Source organism: Notolepis coatsorum (assembly GCF_963971535.1).
Source record: "Notolepis coatsorum genome assembly, chromosome: 17".
Lineage (NCBI taxonomy): Eukaryota > Metazoa > Chordata > Actinopteri > Aulopiformes > Paralepididae > Notolepis > Notolepis coatsorum.
In genome coordinates, this window is record NC_140181.1 from 83,955,512 (window position 1) to 83,976,954 (window position 21,443).

A 21,443-nucleotide genomic window follows, 5' to 3' on the forward strand; every position below is an offset into this window, starting at 1 on the left:
AATAAATACCTGTTTTCATGTGTAGTAGACTTTCTTTTGTGATTATAGACAGGTTTGGACAGGTTTCAAGAGATAATATCTCTTTTTTTTGTGACCAACTTTTTATTTTGTCTTTTTTTATAGTATAATATCTCTGATCCAGATAGCTGCAGTCTCACCCACAAATGATAAGATAAGATATGACATTCCTTTATTGATCCCCTTGGGGAAATTCAGGCATCATAGCAGCATGGGGTGGGGGTTCAGGTACATGGTCATAGTAGAAGACATTACATAATTTACAGATACATAGTAATAGTAGAATACATAATACAGGTAATACAATTATAGTACAGTAGAAAAGTAAAAATAGGCAGTGTAAACAATATAATTAGCTCTGGGTATACACATATGAGCAAGTAGGCAGTGTAATATGGTGCATATGAGGGTCTGTATGCCCTATCAGTTATATTGTGCATTATATAACGGCATTGGTGTGCTTATATTGCACAAGCACCACGATATAACATTGCGTGGTCAGTAAAATACAATAGAAAAAGTCATGTGGCCAAACTAGGCAAAATCTGCATCTGCAAAATCTGCACCGATAACAAACTATCATTACACATGGGCAAAACAGTTCAAAAAACAAACTCAGCAAGACCGACGGCTTCTCAGTTACAGTGGGTGACAATATTGTCACAAGGAAAGATGAAATTACCTACCTGGGTTCCATCCTAGAGGCTAATCTTTCCTGTGACAAAATGGCATCCAATGTAATAAAAAAAGTCAACCAACAAACTCGATTCTTGTACCGGATCTCCTCTCTGGTAAACAAGAATACCCTGAAGACTCTGGCAGGAGCACTCATTCAAGGGTACTACGACTATGCTTGCACCTCATGGTACCAAAGCACCTCAAAGGCGCTAAAAACAAAATTACAAACATCTCAAAACAAACTGGTCAGACTACTGCTTGACCTGACTCCTAGAACCCACCTCACCCCTGCCCACTTTGACAACCTAGGATGGCTTAGAGTAGACGACAGAGTACAGCAACTTGCAATGGGCCTGGTCTACAAGATACACTACACGACCAAGGTACCCATGTACATGTCAAAATACTTCCCAAAGGTCAGTGAATACCACGATCACAACACCAGAGGGAGCTCCACAAATCATGTTAAACTCAGATTCGGCTCAAACAAGGGACTAAACACGTTTTGCAATTATGCCACATCAATGTGGAACGCCCTACCCAAAGCTGTAAAGGAATGTGAATCACTACCCACTTTCAAAAACACTCTCAAAGAACACCTACGGGAGACTGCAATTCGAAACTGGCCCCTGCAAATGTCCTAACCCAACCCCCTCCAATGTACAGTAAATGACCAAGTATGGCTTTGTCAATATTCCAATGTACAGTGTACAGTGAGCTGTACTGTACTGTACCCATTCTGCAATAATAAAGTTTTCAATCAATCAAACCACGGATCACAGCAATAGACTGTATGTTACATGTCGCAACTGAGTAGACCACTAGATGGCGATAAAGAACCGTGTTTACGTCGGAACGTCATCGGGGTGGACTTGCCATCTTCTCGCGTGGAAAAGCGCCATTTCGAAATGTAACGTCAGCTATCGACCGAGTTTATTTCCCAAAACGGAGCGAGTTGTATAGCTAGCTCACTAGCTAGTAAACACACAGTTAGCAAACAAATTATGTAACATTTGGAACAGTCGAGTCTCAAAGTAATCGCTACCTGGCTATAACAAAATCAGGGGACACTGTAAGAAAAACGGTTGAAAAGCCATCCGAGATCAAGAAGAAAGGTTAGCGGAGCGGCTTATTTATAGAACTCGCCCCACTCTCCTGTAGGGTTAGCTAAGGTTACTAGCTAACTAGCGTTAGTTATACAATAGCTAACGTTGTTGACGCTAACACGAACTGCTGAGAGGAAGACGGCGAGACGGAATTATTCGTGGGGACATAATAACCTTACAAAATAGTTCAACTTTGAGGATACAGCCGTAATCGCTGAAAGGTAACCCAACGTCAACTAGTACTAACGCTAGCTAACGTTAGCTAACACTAGATCGCCAGTACTAAGTACGAAGTTAGCATCACTGCTTGGATATTGCTAGCTATTATTAGCATTCATTGGTAACGTTAACGGGTACCTGATACTATATTACGTTAGTTAGCTTAAGTTTACTATTAGATAACATTAACGTATTGATCTCTTCACACGTATTGCATGTAAGTGAGTATTGTTGGTATTAATTGAATAGGCATCGCCGATCCTAAACCCATAGCGTTAGCTAGCTGCATATCTTCAAATGCTCCACCATATCTGACCAGCTAACGTTATATATTCACGTACATTTTGTATTGTTTTATAGGTGGGGTGTGAAACAAGCATTTTCCAACTTTTTACGACAACTGTAAATAAGAATATTATAACGTTAGCTAACTTAGGCCGGAGCTCAGTCAATCAACTACTAGTGAATGAAACCAGTAAACCACCCCCTTTGTTTTTGTTTAGGGGTGGGCACATTTGTTTACGTTTGGTTTGCAAACTGGGCCTTTAAAATACTGTATGCCCAATCAAACTATTATCATGTACTCATGATTTTTTGTCTTTCTTCTGTTTCAAAGGACCAATCATGGCTGACGATTTTGACATCGAGGCTATGCTGGATGCTCCGTACAGAAAGGTGGGTTGGCAGGTCACAGAGACTAGGCCTGTTTCACTGTTAGTTTTTTCAACTGTCTTCTCGGACCTTTATATTTGTTAATGTAGTAAGTAACTGAACATATATGAATGTGGTGTAATGATGCTCTCCTGCTCAATACAGAATTATGAATAAAACCCCATCTATCTCTTTTCATAGACTTGTCAATGATATCTCACCTCTACTCCCATGAATTCACCTTTGATCCCAGTGTGAACTGTGAAAAAAAGTAAGGTAGTTATTGCGCAATGTATTGATGTACTGTGATCCCCCATAGGACTAAAAGAGGCTCATCTTAGATCATCCAATCACCTGTTTGGTTGCAACAAGGTGAATGCTAATAGTAGCGTATTTTACCTCACCTGCAAAAGGAGGCAGTATTCAGATTTACACTCTGCTTTGCTTTACTATTTGGAAACACACAGTCTAATCTGTCCTTCAAAATCAAAATATCTGTCAAGAAAGCCCCAATCTGGCTCTTAACCTTGTATGTGATGTAGCTTGAAGTCCCTTTCACTTTCAACAACACCCTTAGCCCCTTTGTTTGCCTCATATGAATAGGAATTATGATGTACAAGTCATATGTTTTAATTTCTTAGATGAAATCAAATTATGTATATAATTGTATGTAATAGTCTAAAATACTATGTATTTACAAAGGCCTTACTGAACAATGTGAGAAATGTTATCACAGCAATTAGGCTTCAGTTTTACAAAGCTTTATTGACACAGGAGCAATTTCACTATTTTTGACCAGATGCAGATTAAAGAATAAATACTTTTCCACTTACTCTGAAATATGAATACTGCCTCTCTACCTGTCAACACGTATTTGCAGATTGTAAATTAGCATCTTGACTTTGCATGCCACATAACACTAGAGGTACTGATATATTACTAGGTTGTAAATTGGTTAGGCCTATTAAGCTTCCATGCAACATTGTAAAGTTAATTTTTCAATAGTTATATTTTTTTGGAATTACAAACCTAAATGGATAACCTCATTTCAATTGGCACTCAAATCTGTTGGTAGTTAACATGTGGTTTTTGAGCTTAGTGGATTTTTTCTTTTCAGTTTTTCATGGGAGTCGATATTACTAAGCAGTGTGAATCCCTGTTTGCTTCAGATGTGTGACAGAGGTGGCATGGAGCTCTTACAGTCCGAGAACGAAAATGGGTGAAGATCACTGGACTGACAACCAACTACACAGGATCTGTTTTAGTGGCCGTGGGCCTCGTTGGGCTTTTAGGCACAGATAGTGGTATTTGGTACGAGACTCTGGAAGGGGATGGGTGGAGGAGATGACCAAACTATTCTCAAAGCTAATATGTTAGATACGTTTCCCATAAATAACACTTTCTTTGGTTGCAGAAAGTACTGAGAAATGTTGCTATTTTATATACAGTGATTGTATATGTATATGTGGGGGGGGGGGGGGTCTACTGGGGATGTGCAGGGACACTTTGTCCAGACATGACAGTATTGTTTTGAAGTATTATTATTAATTTGATGTGTTTTGTATTTTCTCTTGTCCCCCCCCCACACACACACCCTTTACCATGACGACTTGAAATGTTTCGTCTACGTCCTCATGATGTTCTTCTATGAACCCTGCTTAGGATGATAACAAGTCCTCTAGTACAAATGGACATGAGGAGCGCAGTAAGAAGTAAGTGTGGAATGTCCCCGTCCTTTTTTCTGTCTCTGCATTATTTACTGGTGCTGTGTGGCAGAATGTGCTGCTTGTTTGTCATCTGTCTGCTTTTAATCTGCTTTCTCTGTGTTTTTCATTGGCTCCTCTGCCTGCTTGTAATTTGCTTCATCTAAATGTTTGTATGCCATTGCTATGTCTTAGCTGAGGTCTGCCTTGGTGTATTTGTTAGCTGCCATTCAGGCTGAGGTCTGCCTTGGTGCATTTTACAGTATGTCTTGTTAGTTTTCCTCCAGGTGGTCTTGTGTGGTGTTTTTCTGGTGTCAGTATTGTGTCTAGTGTTATTATTGTGTTGTACGTCTCCACCCTCAGCACCTGCCTCACAGACATCAAAACATGGATGCAAAATAACTTTCTCAAATTAAACTGCAATAAATCAGAAATCATCATTATCGGTCCAAAATCCCTCACCAGCCACACCCAGGATTTCACCCTAAATATTGATGGTACCATTGTCACCCCCTCCACTCACGTCCGTAACCTTGGCATCATCCTGGACTCCACCCTTTCTTTCCTCCCCCATGTGAACCACATAACCAAATCTGCCTTCTATCACCTCCGGAACATTGCTCGTCTTCGCCCCTCCCTATCACTCACCGCTGCTGAAACACTGGTTCATGCATTCATATCATCGAGACTAGATTACTGCAACAGCATCCTCTACGGCTCACCAAACACTATTCTCAATAAACTCCAATATGTCCAAAACTCTGCTGCCCGCATGCTCACCTCCACCCGTCGCTCTGATCACATCACCCCTGTCCTCCACGACCTCCACTGGCTTCCAATCAAATACAGGATACATTTTAAAATACTACTCATCACATTTAAAGCCCTCAACAACCTTGCCCCTCCCTACCTGTCCGACCTCCTCCACCGTCACACGCCCACCCGTCGCCTTAGGTCTGCAGATGCCAACCTCCTAACACCTCCCACGACCAAGCTCCGGACCTGGGGCGACAGGGCCTTTGCTGCTGCTGCCCCCTCCCTCTGGAATGCCCTCCCCAGCCATATCCGTGATGCAAACACCCTGACATCTTTTAAATCAGCCCTCAAAACTCACCTTTTCAATCTTGCTTTTGACCTCTAATTCTGTCGGTTTTATTTTATTTTGTCATTATTATTTTTGTTCTGTTTTGTTCTGTTTTTTTGTTTTGCCATAGTTTGTCTCTCCTGCCCATGTGAAGCGTCTTTGAGCACCTGGAAAAGCGCTATATAAAATAGATGTATTATTATTATTATTATTACGTTGTTCAGACATGGCGCTAAGTGGCTGAACATTATGATTATTCTGTAAAGAATCATTGTCTGAACCTAGTTAGTATGTTTAGACAGTGGGATTTTTGTGCCAAAGAAAACAAAATCATTTCTATACTGTTGTAAAAAAAAACATCTGTAAATATTTTACTGTTGATGCACTCATCAGGCGTTTCCTCAAATATCAGGCTACAAGAGAAAAATTAGACATTTGATTTGTTTGATAATTTAAAAAAAATCTTCATAAGATCCCAAGTAATATCTTCTGTTGTAGCTTTATATGTGAGAAACAACACCTGGTGAGCGTCAACATTATAACAAAAAAAGGTTTTGCATGACATTATATTGCTGCGTGCCGTGCATCCTGGTAGTATCATCATGGTGTGTTCCAGGAAAAAGAGGAGTCGCAGCAGGAGCCGGAGCCCTGGCTCTAAGAGGAGAAGCAGGAGCAAGGACCGAAAGAAGAACAGAAGGAGAAGCAGAAGCCGGGAACGAAAGCCAAGCAAGGAGAGGAAGCCGAGCCGCACCAGAGACCACCGGCGCTCGCACAGCAAGGAGCGGCCGGGACGCTACAAAGCACGCAGGAGCCCCTTGTATGTAGCCTTTCTTATTACAAGTAGGCTTTTGTCAAGAAGTCATATTTCTCTCTGGTGGAATGATCTCATTGTGGCAGTGACCTAGGGCTGCAGCTATCGATGATTATTATAATTTTTTCCTACCGATTATAGTAGTAGTTGTTTTAGTCAGTCATCACACACAATATGCACAATCATTCAACCGTCTTTGATTTAAGCAGGGACTGAAAAGGTACAGGCTGAAGCATAATGCTTATACATGCCTGTCCTATATTCTTAACAAATTAAGACTCCAAAACAAACAAAATAAATAACAAAATAAGAATTATTCACATTTGTAACTTTCAAAAATAGCTACACAAACAATTTTTTTTAGCCAAAAGCGAATGACTCATTCTTAATGTATATCAGCATTGTTCCACAAGTTAACTCCAACAATAGAAATACATCTCCTTTTAATCCCTTTCTTAGCTTTTTGAACAGTAAACGACGTACAAACTATATTAATTAATCAAATTATATTTTCTTTCATGTATTGAAAAAAAACTTTGCACACCGTCAGGGAGTAAATTTGTTTTGATTATTGATTAATCGAGTAATCGGATAAGAAATTATTTTGCTTTATTGAAGAGCAATAGTAAATATACAAAAGAGAAATTAAGACTCTTAAAGTGAACAACTAATTGGTTTCCTTTTTAGTAAAGTCAACATTTGTATTGTTTAAATTGCTACAATAATATCTGTCAAAACTAAACTAAGACGTAGACTGTCTTTTTAAACTCTTGACTCCTCACATGATTAGATTAGATTCACATTTTGGTGCTGAAACGGATACTTAGTTTAAATGGACACAGACACCAGATTTAAACTTGGTGTATATCACAAGGAATCCTTTCAGCCTACAGTGGATCCTGTACTGTGGCTTTTTCTGGGGCCGTCACAGGAACACAGGCAATGATGATGTAAACAGGCCAGTTTATTGGTGGAGTGGTGGCAAGACTGTTAAAATGCCAGAGCAGATAGAAATACCGTCACGACAGGAGGCTCTCTGACGTCTGTGGCGTGGCACCTTTGTGCATCAATTACTTTAATTGTGAACACAACAGGTGCACAGCCACTTAGCTTAGTGGGGGGCGTGGACCTCTGTTCATTGAAAGGAGGTCTCAAGTTAGCATCATAATGAAGGAAGCTTTCTAATGTTAAGCCTCTAGCGTCGCCTGTTTCACCGGCTGGGTTGTTTACATTAATACAGAGGCTAGAACAAATGGAACCGTGTGGGGGGGGGGGGGGTTCCCAGGGGGATGCTAACAATAGGATTGATAGGAACCCTAGCAAACTAGTTTCATTACTCATTTGTCGACTAGCTTATCTGATATCCTTTACAACTACTGACGAGTGACGGACTGAAAATCAGGCAAACTATTTACATGATGCAATCTATTACAGGAAGCCTTCTGTTAAACAATGCAAACAGAGTGAACACATGTCTTCCTTGTACTGGGTCTTTACGGTTGGTTATGAGCCATGGTTCTAGAGTTTAATGGAAGGGTAAAAGGTTGACTAGAACCTCCACAGAAAGATATAGACAATAGCTAACCCGTTAGTCTCCATGTCACATTCACCATGCAAATGTTGAACTCTTGTGCAATGAAGTATCCGTAATATGGTTTAAAGAACAATATTGGTATTTTATTTCAGCCGGAAACGCTCCAGAAGTCGCAGTCCCTTGAGAAAAGACAACAAGAGTCCTATAAGGTGAGATATGAACTTAAATGTAAGATATTAACTGATACGTGATATAAAAAAAAAAAAAAAACCTAACTAACCGTACTGTCATGCACTTGTCCTAATAAACTAACCTACACTGTAACACTTTGATGAACATTGTTGCTCAGCTGATAGAGTTGTGCCCTTCCTGATGGCTTGTCGTACAGAACATTTAAGTCGCTTTGGATAAAAGCGTCAGCTAAATGACTAAATGTAAATATGAACTTAAATGTAAGATATTAACTGATACGTGATATATGAACTGAACTGTGAGATGAAACTGAAATGTTAGATATTAACTGAAATGTGAGATATTAACTGAAATGTTAGATAAAACTTAAATCTGAGATATGAACTGATACGTGATATATGAACTGAAATGTGAGATAAAACTGAAATGTGAGATAAAACTGAAATGTGAGAAAAAACTGAAATCTGAGATATGAACTGAAATGTTAGATAAAACTGAAATCTGAGATATGAACTGATACGTGATATATGAACTGAAATGTGAGATAAAACTGAAATGTGAGATATGAACTGAAATGTGAGATAAAACTGAAATCTGAGATATTAAATGTGAGATATGAACTGAAATGTGAGATACAACTGAAATCTGAGATATGAACTGAAATGTGAGATATTAAATGATTTCTTAGGATAAAGCTTTTAACTGGCTTTTCTTTATCTGTTTCTTATCATTTGTTTTATTTTGTTTTATTCTTTTTTAAAGACAACCAATTGACAATCTGTCGCCAGAGGAGAGGGATTCTCGCACAGTGTTCTGTATGCAGCTCGCTGCGAGGATCAGACCACGAGACCTGGAGGAGTTCTTCTCCGCCGTGGGAAAAGTGAGTTGTTCTGCAAACGAATTCACATCAAAGGAGATATATTTAAAAATTAAATGTGTTCATGTTGATTTATTCTCATGTCACATTTGTATACATCTTTTTTTATTTTGAAGTAGCCGTGTTATTGGGCCGCCATGTTTTTGTTGTCAAGTTTGATAACTTCTGCCAAGTCACTAAATGCTTTTTATTTATTTAACTCTTTTAATAAATATTTTATTGACATGAAAATTATATACATGACCAGTACATGGTGAAAGTATATACCCACCGACCAGAATTCACACCCTTCAGAGTCCATATAAACCCAACCGATACCACTACGCCCACCTCCCTCCCACCCCCCAGTCCTCTTCAGAGCCTCTATAAGCCCCCATCTCACTGTTATCTTGGTGTTGCTATTGATTAGCTTATCGTTTTGTTTCTCTGGTCCCGAAATTCGGCAGCCACCTCACCTCCAGAGCAACAATACTTTGGTTGTGGTCCGTTACTGCATCCTGGGTGGTGTTCAATTTCACCTCGAGGGCCATGAAGTCTGCTTTAAGACGCTAGCTCTGTGTTCCTCTAGCAGCAGGATAGCTATGCTAGCTCTGTGTTCCTCTAGCGGGCTAGCTATGCTAGCTCTGTGTTCCTCTAGCGGGCTAGCTATGCTAGCTCTGTGTTCCTCTAGTCTAGCGGGCTAGCTCTGTGTTCCTCTAGCGTACTAGCTATTAGAGATGTTCCGATACCATTTTTCCCTTTCCGATCCGATTCCGATACCTAAGCTTTGGGTATCGGCCGATACCGATATTTATCCGATACCAGTGCATAAAAAAAAAATTATATAAATTATACTTTTTTTTTTTTTTTTTTTTTTTTAGATACCGTTATACTGTTTTTTAGTAATAACTAGAACGTATGGTATTTATTCAACAACAGGTGATTGTATAGATTTGTATTAGTATCATTAATCAATGAGTATGGGCTGCAGCACTGCAGATATACCCTACTCCAATGATCCACACGGACATTAAACGGTGTTGCACTCGCTACTCAGTGGCTCTGCAGATATACCCTATTCAGTCTGTAAGCTAGTGGCATGTTCATGTTGTGATTTTTGATGCAAAATAAATATTCAACATTCTCTTTTGAAACTCCGCCTCAGACTCTTATCCTTTGGCACTTGCTGTACTTTGCTTGCAGGTCTGCAGCCATTATTGCTGGATTATGTGAATAGCACCAACTTTAGACACGGTAACGTTATCAAGCTAAGCTAACTGACCTAGCTCGCCTTCCCGCATCGACATTAAGATAACGTTAGTAATAGTCAGCTAACGCTAGTCCGTAGCTACTTAACTTAAATACAATTCACCGTGGGTGCATTATTGTTGATAGACGGTCACGGACAGTGTTAGGTCCTGGAGAACGGACAGGCGATCATCTGATTTGATGTAACGTTAAAAGCGGATGTTGTTCCAACTAGCTATCTTTCCAGCTAATGCTATCATAACACCAGCCAAACACATCCCGATTCCCGTCCGAGCTCCCCGTCACACGGCACTGTCGGGGACAATGGAATTTAAGAAAGTGTATCTGCTGTTAAAATGACACAGCATCACACTTTAAAACATGTTCATTTTATAATCCTCACTCTCCGCAGGACTCGGCAGGAGATAAATTACATCATGGGATCGGAGGCTAGAATTTACGTGTACTCGCCGATACCGATACTAGCATTTTAGGCAGTATCGGCGGCATTTCCGATACTAGTATCGGTATCGGAACAACTCTACTAGCTATGCTAGCTCTGTGTTCCTCTAGTGGGCTAGCTATGCTAGCTCTGTGTTCCTCTAGCAGAACCTCTAGTAGGCTAGCTTTGCTAGCTCTGTGTACCTCTAGCAAGCTATGCTAGCTAGCCATGGTGGTATCACATGCGATCAGGGCCTCACCTTCACCCTCCTCGCTCCCGTTGACATTGTTCCTTTGAAAAACACATTATGTAGTATATTCTCTTTGCAAATATGTGTTCTTTGATTGACTGGGATTAAAAGTGCTATTTAAGAGTAAAAACGAGGTTGACACGTCCACATTACGACGTCACCTGGAAGTTTGTCAAGTAACTTCTTAAAGAGATAATTCCAGGTCACTACATGCTTAGTTACTTATAAATAACCATATGATTCCTACTTGATAGTATTTGTATGACAATCTGAAATGTTGTTGTTTAGGTACTGGCCTGGGGGCAAATTACATTGGTACTCTTTGAAAATCTTAATAAATAACTTTGTTTTACATACCGCCTTTCAAAAGACCCAAGGTCGCTTTACATAGGGGGGAAAAACAAACAAAAGTAACAAACATAGTGGACAGACACAACATACAAAGTGGTAAATTAGGGGTTAAAGTCCAAGTTGAAGAGGTGGGTTTTGAGGAGTTCTGCGCGGAGGGAGTTCCAGAGGGTGGGAGCTGCCACACTGAAAGCTCTGTCCCCAAAGGTCCGCAGTCTGGTTCGGGGAATGGAGAGCTGACCAGTGTCTGTGGATCGCAGGGAGGATTAACAAGCCTGTAACGAGCCACAAGCAATGAATAGAGAGGCCTTTCACAGAATATTTACAATATCCACCTTTCTTCCATGTTGGAAGAAACAACAGTTCCTATGTGTTGATATATTATTACAAGTATCATGTAATAAATTTGTGTTTTATTATTACTGCATCTTGTAAACGAGTCACAGTGGAACAGTCTACCACTGCACAGAAACTAGGCTTGTTCTTTTGAAAGTGGTTACTGGATTAAAATATTAGATTTATAACACAACAAGCATCTGTACTTTCAATTATAGTAATAGGAGGGTGATTATTTATATATATTTTTTTTTAATCTTTTTTTTCTCCTATTTTTCTCCCATCCCCAATTTCGTGATTCCAATTCTTCCCTCCCCTGTCTTGAACGTTGCTAGACTATGCCTCCCACTGGTCGGCTGTAGTGAGGATAGAAGCCTTGCATCACGTGTCCTCTCCGGTACACGAGGAGGCAGCCTGTCATCTTTTCACCAGACAGCTCGAACTCTCAGTGGCGAGGAGTAACACGTGGGAGGCTCACGCTGCCCCCGATACTTCCTGTTTCTGCTGTACAGGCGTCACCCAACCGACCTGTAGGAGTCGCTGTCCACAACGTCCAATCCCCACCCACCGGCTTTCCCACCCTCTTAACGGCCGGCCAAGCCGGTAGCAACGCAGAGAGCTGGGCTTGATACCAGTATCTCCTGCGTTAGTGGCGAGCGCCTTGCCCACTGCGCCACCCAGCCGCCTTATTTATATTTTCTTAAAGTCTGACCTTTAACCTCACAAGTCATTGTTCCATTTCAAATCCAATATGCTGCAGTACAGTCAAAAAGTTACAACAACAAAAAATGAAATGACTTATGGACGGCACTACAGCTACACATACGATGATGAAAGACCACCTCAAACAACTACCAGGAGTTATCAAACCAGCTGCGCTGTGTAGCAACGAAAACAAAAACACCCAGAAGACGAGTGGCTTTATTTATTTTTTGTTTGTAAAACGGGTTTCATCAAATGTGACATGATTACCATATATGACTTGCAAATATAAAGGTATTTTGAATTATCTCTTTGATTTCTAGTGTTTCTATTCCCTTCTAATAACCCATAAATGATCACTCGGTTGACTTATCTCTCTTCCCCTCCCTGTAGGTGAGAGATGTGAGAATGATCTCGGACAGAAATTCCAGGAGGTCAAAGGGCATTGCCTACATAGAGTTCCTGGAGGCCTCTTCTGTACCGCTGGCTATTGGCTTGACTGGCCAGAGGCTTCTCGGGGTGCCCATCATTGTTCAGGCCTCTCAGGTGGGTATCTGGAAGTATTCCTTTAATGATCCCCATGGGGAAATTCAGGCAGCATGAGGAGGGTGGTGCGGGGTACAGGTATGGGCAGGGTAATAGACTAAGAAAGACATAAATATAGGCAATACAATTATAGTACAGTAGTAAAAGAATTAAAAAAGCACTAACAATATAATTAACTAACTAATAATGAACTGAATACCGGTATATATGTGACCCTGACCAGCGATTGATGCCACATGTCTCTATTTTCATTTTACAGATTGTGAAAGTACAGATTAATGTAAGCTTTCAAATGATGTGTCATATGTTGAAATCTGAGAATGTTTGAAGAAGGTGTGCTAATTTGAATCTTGTAAAACAATCTTTTTTCTAGAACATTAAAGCAGAGAAAACTGCTCTCAAAGGGGAGGCCAGATTTGAACACTTCTGCCGGTTTGGGCTGGGCGTGAACAATACCCCCCTACAACCAGCCCAGCCACTCCTCTTACCTGAATAGCATTAACATAATTAAGTGCTGTCACAGTAAATGCTGTAATGACTGTGAAAATAGCTGTTAAACCAGCTTAAAATAAAATGTAAATCATAGTGAGATACTGGTGAGAGCACTAACTATAATCATAGTTACATAGTGATGAGAGCACTAACTATAATCACAGTTACATAGTGGTGAGAGCACAAACTATAATCACAGTTGTATGCATCTTAACACTTTCAGTGCCAGCCATAACGTTGAGTAATGTCCTTGAGTGCCATCATCCACTTCAATGTTAGCGTTAAAAAATAAAAACGCATAATCTGTTTTAAATTATGGCTATGTGTCTAATCTGCCCGTCGCTTATCAATTACTTGTTTGCAGTCAACATTGTTGAAACGGATTGTTTTTTAATCCGTTCATATCCTTTTTATAGCATTTCGAAAAGCTATCGTTTTCTCAAACTTCCGGAAAATAGAAAGATTCCCTCATAAACGGCATTTATTAGAATATTCTCGAATACACTAGACACGTTGTCATTTGTCTGCCTATTTATGAATCGTTTTCAAATAAACGCTAGATTATCGATAGTATATGTGTACTTATGCACGCTAGAGCTGAGAAATCTATTACCTCATTTCCTCAACATCACACACACACACACACACACACATATACACATACAGGACACGCTGTTATCTCAGTGAATACAGCTCTGATTATCCTAAAACTGGTAACATAGACTCCTTACCTTAGATCAGATGTTCTCCAAAAAGATTATTCCAATTCCTGATCGCCATTCCAAATATCGATCGCGTTTATTGATTGATTATTGGCTGCTGTAAATATATATTCCAGGCTGCTTTCCAATTCGCGATCACTTCCCTCATCATCAGATCCCTCGCCAGTATAGTGGAGCGAGGAGGCTCCCCCTCCACAGATCCACCAGTATAATCGAATGGCCTGCAGTTACACAGGGATAGACGATAGGGGGGCGGTATTTCCCCATCGGAGCGCCTAGAGGGGCTGCTGTACCAACGGGAGACTCGTTGATGAAATATGAATTCAGATCGCTAATAAAAAAAATCAAGCAACAATTTGCATCGTCGGCACTCAACGGGGGGCATGAAAAGACGACAACATGTCGCTGGCACTCAAAGTGTTAAGGTGCAGTGCAGGGTCCATGTGTGTGTCTGTGTCCAATAACAAATGTGCATCGTGTGTGTGTGTTCAAGACTGTGGTCTCTGACAATGTTAAAACTGACTTTTTTTCTAGTTTCTTTCTATGTTCACAGAAAGGTAAAGAAACAATATACATTGTATTTTATGGCAATAACGTTTAGATATGGTTGGACTTCCGCTGTCGGCAGCCACTGTCGGTGTAATTTTATAAAATCTAGACTCAAATCTGTTTTAGGACTACGATTTCTCCTTCTCGTGTCTAATTCGCCCGGTTTCCGGTCCAATGCGCCATGTTTATTATTTTGCTACTAATACTTCTAAATCATTGCGGAATTGTAAGAGGTTATGATGCTGTTTAAATGCGGTGACAGTAACGTTATTTGAACGCTACTTTTCACTGTCCAACAGGGCTGTACCACACACAAACATTCTAAATAAACAACTAGTCAACAGGCCATGTGTGTTGTTTATGGGTGTCACTCTCCCAACTCCAACGAAAGCAAAAGCGCTCGTCTTGATTCACATGCAAACTGAACCCCCCCCCATGCAATGACCAAAGTCACAGGGAAACAGCCTCTTTTAAACAAAGAATTGTTACTATTAGAGATACTATAACTGTTCGCTTTTATAGTAAACATGGTCTTAAATATGAAGAATAATATGAAAAAAAACTAGTAGGCAGTGTAATCAAAGGTGCAGATGAGGGTCTGTATGCCCCATCAGTTATATTACACATTACAATAAATATGGTCAATAACACTTAGAATCTGAATATATACTATGAGTAAGTAAAGTATGCAGTATACACAGGTGCAGTATACATAACTTAAGGTACCTTAACTGGCGTGATATACGTTATATATTGTAGTCCGTGCAGTTTAGGTGGTAGGAGTCAGACACTCTTAGTGATCAGACATTCCTAGTAGTTCTCTAGTTCTGCTGTAGCTACCTTTTACTGAACTGCGTCAGGAGTTCTAATATGCTTCTCTCCTGGCCTTAGCTTTGTCAGAGTACATACCAGGCTCATACTGGATATGTGATGAATATATGATAAGAGCCACGGTCATGACCATAAACACCTCATAGCATGCCTGGCCGTGGTGCGGATGGATGTAAATAACAGTCGCTTTTAGGCTGAGAGCACACAGCAAAATCTCACTCGCTGACAGCATTATAAACACAGAACCTTTTATTTTATTTATTTTTAACCTCTTATGCATCTGGCTAGTTTTGCATAAAACGCTTGTCGATTGCATACCGAAAGTAATTTGCGATTTTTTTCTTGAACCACTTATAGCACATGCATGAGTCTGGTCTCTTTTGAAAGGAAACATTTACTCTGAGTGCTATGTAATAGAGTTACAAAGGTTTGAACACGCTGAAATAAAAGTTGTTTACTTACGTCTTTGTTTACTTGCAAACAAGATGCCTGTTTTTGATTTCCAGCTGAGGGGTAGGAGCTGGAAAACACAACGGTTCCATAGCCTGAAGTCTTATGTAGTACAGGTCCAAAGTTGATAAGAATATTTTGTTATATTCAGATCAAATTGTATTGCCTATATCTGTCTTTCTACTATTACCATACCTGTACCCCCCTTCTGCTGCTATGATGCCATAATTTCCCCCAAGGGATCAATAAAGGAATATCTTATTTTAACATGTTTGTATTATCATCATCCTTTTATAACTCATTCAAATGAGTAATAAGGTTCTTTCATTTCACGCTGAAAAGTTAAGTAAATACAGTCTGTGTTAACCTGCTTATTGTTGGCCTAATGTCTTCCTATGGGAGGATGATGGTGATGATTCAGACGGACAACAGATGGCTCCTCATTCCAAGTTTGTTGTGTAACCTCTCCTCTAACATGCTTTGTTGTTCCACAGGCAGAGAAGAACAGGGCAGCAGCCATGGCCAACAACCTGCAGAAGGGCAGTGCCGGGCCGATGCGTCTGTATGTGGGTTCACTACACTTCAACATCACAGAGGACATGCTGCGAGGGATCTTTGAGCCTTTTGGGAAGGTGAGACGCTCCACTCCACTTATACAGCTCTGGCCTATTTTCTTTAATAATTGTTATATTCTACTGCACCTCTGTTTTAATTGAGTTTATATTCCATTTGATCTTATTCTACCGTAATTGTCTGTTAATGTCGCACCAAATGACCGAATCAAAATCCTTGTATGTGTAAACTACTTGGCAATAGAGACCTTTCTGATTAACATTACACAAAATGATCTTGAACCACCTCCAATTATCTTGGCAATGAATAAAATAACATCACAGAAGAAAATATTTTCAAAAATATACAAAATACTGGCGCAGACACTACATTCCATCTCCCCTTCACAAAATGGGAACAGGACTTGGCTTTCTCTCCCAATGCCGTATCCTGGCAACAAATTTGCACCAACACATTCACAATGACTAACTACAAACCTTCAATTAATCCAATATAAGGTGTTACACAGAGTACATATCACACAACACAAGATGTTTAAAATCGGATTTGCAAGCACAGATGTATGCTCTCATTGCACCCTCAACACCCCAGATAACTATTTCCATGCCACCTGACTCTGCCCAGCTGTTCAAGACTTCTGGAATTCCGTAATTCCTCTCTGCCTACTCTGGGATACTACTGCTATCAATTTAATAGTCCAGAATACCAAACCCCTGCTCATTTCTCTCTGTCGCCAAGAAAACTATCCTCTTAAACTGGAAGACAAGAAAAAACTTGAATACTGGGAGGTTCTACTATTAGATTACATATCACAGGAAAAAATCTCAACCGTTTATCATACCGAAGTCTCACAATTTAATAACATCTGGGAATTGCTTGTGGATAATCTAGGCTCCTAATCACATGATATTGACCTGTCAGCCATCCATTCCACAACCCACCCTTCTCTCAATCCCCCTCCTCACCCCCTACTTTACTTACTCCCCTCTCTCTACCCTCGCCACCCCCTTCCCTTGTCATGTGTATTCATATTCGTTGTTGTCCTTCGTTGTCTTTAGTTGTCATTTGTTTGTCAATGTCTAGTCTGAGTCGTCGTCTCTCCCCCCCCCCCCCCCCCCCCCCCCGAGAGGGCAATGAAATGTCAAAAATGTTTTCATTTTGCACTGTAAATAGATGAAATGTATAATAAATAATAACGTTATTTAAGCATTAGTAAGCTACCTGTACTAATGCTTCCATATCTCCTCTATCCTCATATTCTCCTCCCGAAAGATTGAGGGCATACAGCTCATGATGGACAGTGAAACTGGACGATCCAAAGGATATGGTTTCATATCAGTAAGTCACTTTAATGTAGTATACGAGATGAGGTGCATGTACTGACTATAGCTTAAAATAATTTCTTTGTGGGATTATGATTCTATCATAGAATCTTCTTGAGTTTGATGATTAAAATGAATAGTTTCTTTTTGCAGTTTTCAGATGCAGAGTGTGCAAAAAAGGCACTGGAGCAGCTGAACGGCTTTGAGCTGGCGGGGCGACCCATGAAGGTGGGGCACGTCACAGAGCGCACAGATGCCTCCACTGCCAGCTCTTTCCTGGACAACGACGAGCTGGAGCGCACAGGCATCGACCTCGGGACCACCGGGCGTCTGCAGCTCATGGCTCGCCTGGCTGAGGGTTCGTCACTTTACTATTCATGAAGAGCAATGTGTCCCTTTTTCTATCAACAACAGTTCAGAGTTCAGGGGTTTCTTTTTGTCAGGACAGTGCCCAGTTGAACTGACATTTGTCAGACGAGGATATTTTAAATGCTGAAATTCTCGCTGAATCTTTTCTTTCTCTACAGGAACTGGTCTGCAGATTCCCGCTGCTGCCAAGCAGGCCCTACAGATGAGTGGATCCATTCCCTTTGGAAATATGTCGAACACATCAGGTAGCTGCTAACTGTTGGGAATGGTTTAACACAACAGGTAGCTGCTAACTGTAAAGGAAGGTACAGAGAAAAAAATAATTCACAGGGCGCAAACAAATTCACTAGCGTCTCAACACAAACGTGTCTTCTTCAAAGTTACTGTCATCCATGTCTCCAGTACATTCCTTTTTATTGACTATATGGTCCTTATCTGAGCAGGTTTAGGGTGAGAACTTTCTCAAGGTAGCTGCTAGCTGTTCGGAGTGGTTTACCACCACAGGTAGCTGCTTAACTCATTGGACGCCATCGCTTAAGTGCGCGAGAGGGCCCTAGAGCGCCACCGCTTTAATCAATGGGAGGACTGGGAGATTTGCGAGTGCTTAAAATATATCTTAATTATGGCTATGGGTCTAATACACCCGTCGATTATCAGTGAGTTGCTTGCAGTCAACATGTACAAAACGGATTGTTTTTTCATCGGTACATTTCCGTTTTATACCGTTTTGAATACGAGTATAGTTTTGGTGATTTCTAGTAATTCCAGAGAAATACGCGATAATAGCCCTTTAGTGGAATACACAAAACGCGTTGTAATTTTTCGGCTGATTATCGAATCTTCCTGAAATCAACGCTAGATCATCATTATTATCCTTCCTCATGCATACATGAAATGGCCCTCGTAGCGCGGCGCCCCCCCCCCCCCCCACCTCCTGCACCCAACGGAAAACAGAAATACATATCAGATCAACGATCAAATTTATATATAGTGTTCTCACCTTGTATCTGATGTAATGCAAAAGAAATAATCCAATTATCTGATTTGAAGTACTGGGCGCGGAGGTCCGTGCCACGTTCAACAGCATTGCATATTCCCAGTGGAGTGCAATACCAGCCGGAAGGCGTAGGGTGGCGGTATTTGCCCTTTTGCGAGCTCAGACCCATTCCCAACGATAACATCAGGTTGGATGGATGAAAATGAATGGATATCGCTAATAAAAGAAATAACGATTAAAAGCCGACTATACTCAGTGTATCGTTAGGAATGGTTACAGAACATCATTTTCCATTTAGATTGCCTGTTCATCCACCTTTTATCAGTGTTAGACAATTCAGTCATGTTTTTAATTTCTCTTCCAGGTTCAAACTCTGCCATGAACCTCCCATCACAGCCTCTGGCCACACACTGCCTTCAGCTATCGAACATGTTCAATCCACAGTCGTAAGGACTTTTCTTTTAATTGTTCAAATGAGATAATCTTTTTTTATGAATGTATATATGCTTTAAAAGTGCTGGCTGTTGTCCTTGGTATGTTTCATTAAGATTTAACAACTGAAAAGGTTTGAGTCTGTTGTCTTTTATTTTCCAGGGAAAATGAGCCTGGCTGGGATGTTGAGATTCAGGACGATGTCATCGAGGAATGCAACAAACACGGGGGAATTGTTCACATTTATGTTGACAGGAACTCTGCTCAAGTGAGTCAACGATGTAGTTAATGTGATGCATTTTGTTTACTCTTCCTCGGTTGCCTTTAGGGGTTCCATATTCATTCATATGCATGTACTAAAGTCAAGAGAATGTTTCGTTAAGCCACAATGTGTATTTTCTTTCTATTCATTAATCAAGTCGTGGAGTGTGCACAGAGCTCTAGCACGGCTTAGTGTTGTCTCACCAGACCGTTTGAGGCGAAGGTGAACACCTGTGGTCTCATTTGTTCTGTACACACCCCCAGAGCCTGGTTAATTAATACTTCATACGAAAATGACCTTTCTGCATCGTCACCACCTCTCTCCCATGCAGGGTAACGTCTATGTGAAATGCCCGTCAATACCAACTGCGATGGCTGCTGTAAATGCACTTCATGGACGCTGGTTTGCAGGTATGCATCGTTCAGTGTGGCCTTGTTTTTGAATGGTGTTTATTTGATCTGATAACCGATGAGGTTTGTGTTGGTCTAATATTGGGAGCACATTCTCTGAGCAGAGTGAAAGCGGACAGGGCTGTAATATCTTCTCCTCTCCCAGGTAAAATGATCACTGCTGCCTACGTTCCCCTACCAACCTACCACAACCTGTTCCCCGATTCTGTGATGGCGACGCAGCTCCTGATGCCCACGCGTCGATAGGTCTACCTGACCGAGTTGCCGGTTCATAACCGACCGTACATACATCTGTTAGCATACATATTGAAATTAGTTGGTTGCGAGTAGGAAATGACGAGCGCTCCTGTTGATCCACCAGCGGCCGCTCAGTCATTCCAAAATGATTTCTGGGTTTTTGTTTTAAACTACCATGGACCTTCTATTTGGGGGCATCTAATTCTCTGTATATTTAAATACCATTGTCGCCGGCTGCTTGTATATCAGTCTTTCAGTTCATATTTGCGTGTTAACATTTTGTTTTGATTTTATAAAGGCAATTGAGATACAACAATGTGTTGAAGGAAAAGTCCCAAATACAGCAGATCATGATGAGTTTGTTCTTTTACCACTTTGCAATATAACGTATGATTTATTTTGTATAGCGTCTCTTAAAATATTGTCAAGTGATCTGAGAATTCAGTGAAGCATTCTGTCACATTTGCAAGTTTAGGTTCACAACTGGATTCAGTATCAAAATGTATTTGTAATAAAAGCCTGATTTATAACGGGTGGCTCTTATTTTGATTTACTAATATGGTTTTAACAGGATTACAGTTTGTGATGTCATAGGGGGACACGAGCAATGAATTGGCTATGCTTTTTGAAGCCATAAAGACTGCCTACTTAGGCTTTGTGTCCACCGGGGATGTTTTTTTTCAAGGCGGACCGCTTTGAAAAGCAAAAATATGCATGCTCAGCGTTTCCAGAGCGTCTCGCGGCTCCGCCACTTGCTCGATTTGATTGGTCGGTCGAAAAAAGTTACCTTGATGAGCGGCGCTCCTCTCCAAAAGTTGAACTTGTTTAAACTTTAGGCGCTGGGAGTGCTCCGCCCAAAAACGCTAGCCGCAGAGAGCGCTAAAACGCGAGGCGCGGCTCTGGGAAAAGGAGCGCGTCTGTAGCATAGAAATGAATGACAGAAAGGAGCTGACGACTCATAAAACGTCCCCGGTCGACACGGGCCCTTAACACTTTGATTACCACTGGTGAACATGGTAAAATGTGGTTAAATGCCAGCACCCACTTCAATGATAGCGTTGTGACTTGTTTGC

The 21,443-nt window shown here is 40.8% G+C and overlaps 1 protein-coding gene across 1 annotated transcript; it reads left to right on the forward strand.

Moving 5' to 3' along the window:
* Positions 1-1,627: 1,627 nt before the first annotated feature.
* On the forward strand, positions 1,628-20,894 carry LOC311243617 (RNA-binding protein 39-like). Its single transcript, XM_084332908.1, is given in 18 exon segments — positions 1,628-2,023; positions 2,638-2,696; positions 2,874-2,877; positions 2,880-2,938; positions 2,941-2,943; positions 4,335-4,384; positions 6,076-6,276; positions 7,957-8,013; positions 8,759-8,876; positions 12,572-12,724; positions 16,263-16,400; positions 17,614-17,679; positions 17,817-18,021; positions 18,191-18,277; positions 19,394-19,475; positions 19,624-19,729; positions 20,055-20,133; positions 20,279-20,894. Coding segments are annotated over 17 exon segments (1,560 nt in total). The 5' UTR covers positions 1,628-2,023; positions 2,638-2,645; the 3' UTR covers positions 20,380-20,894.
* Positions 20,895-21,443: the final 549 nt, after the last annotated feature.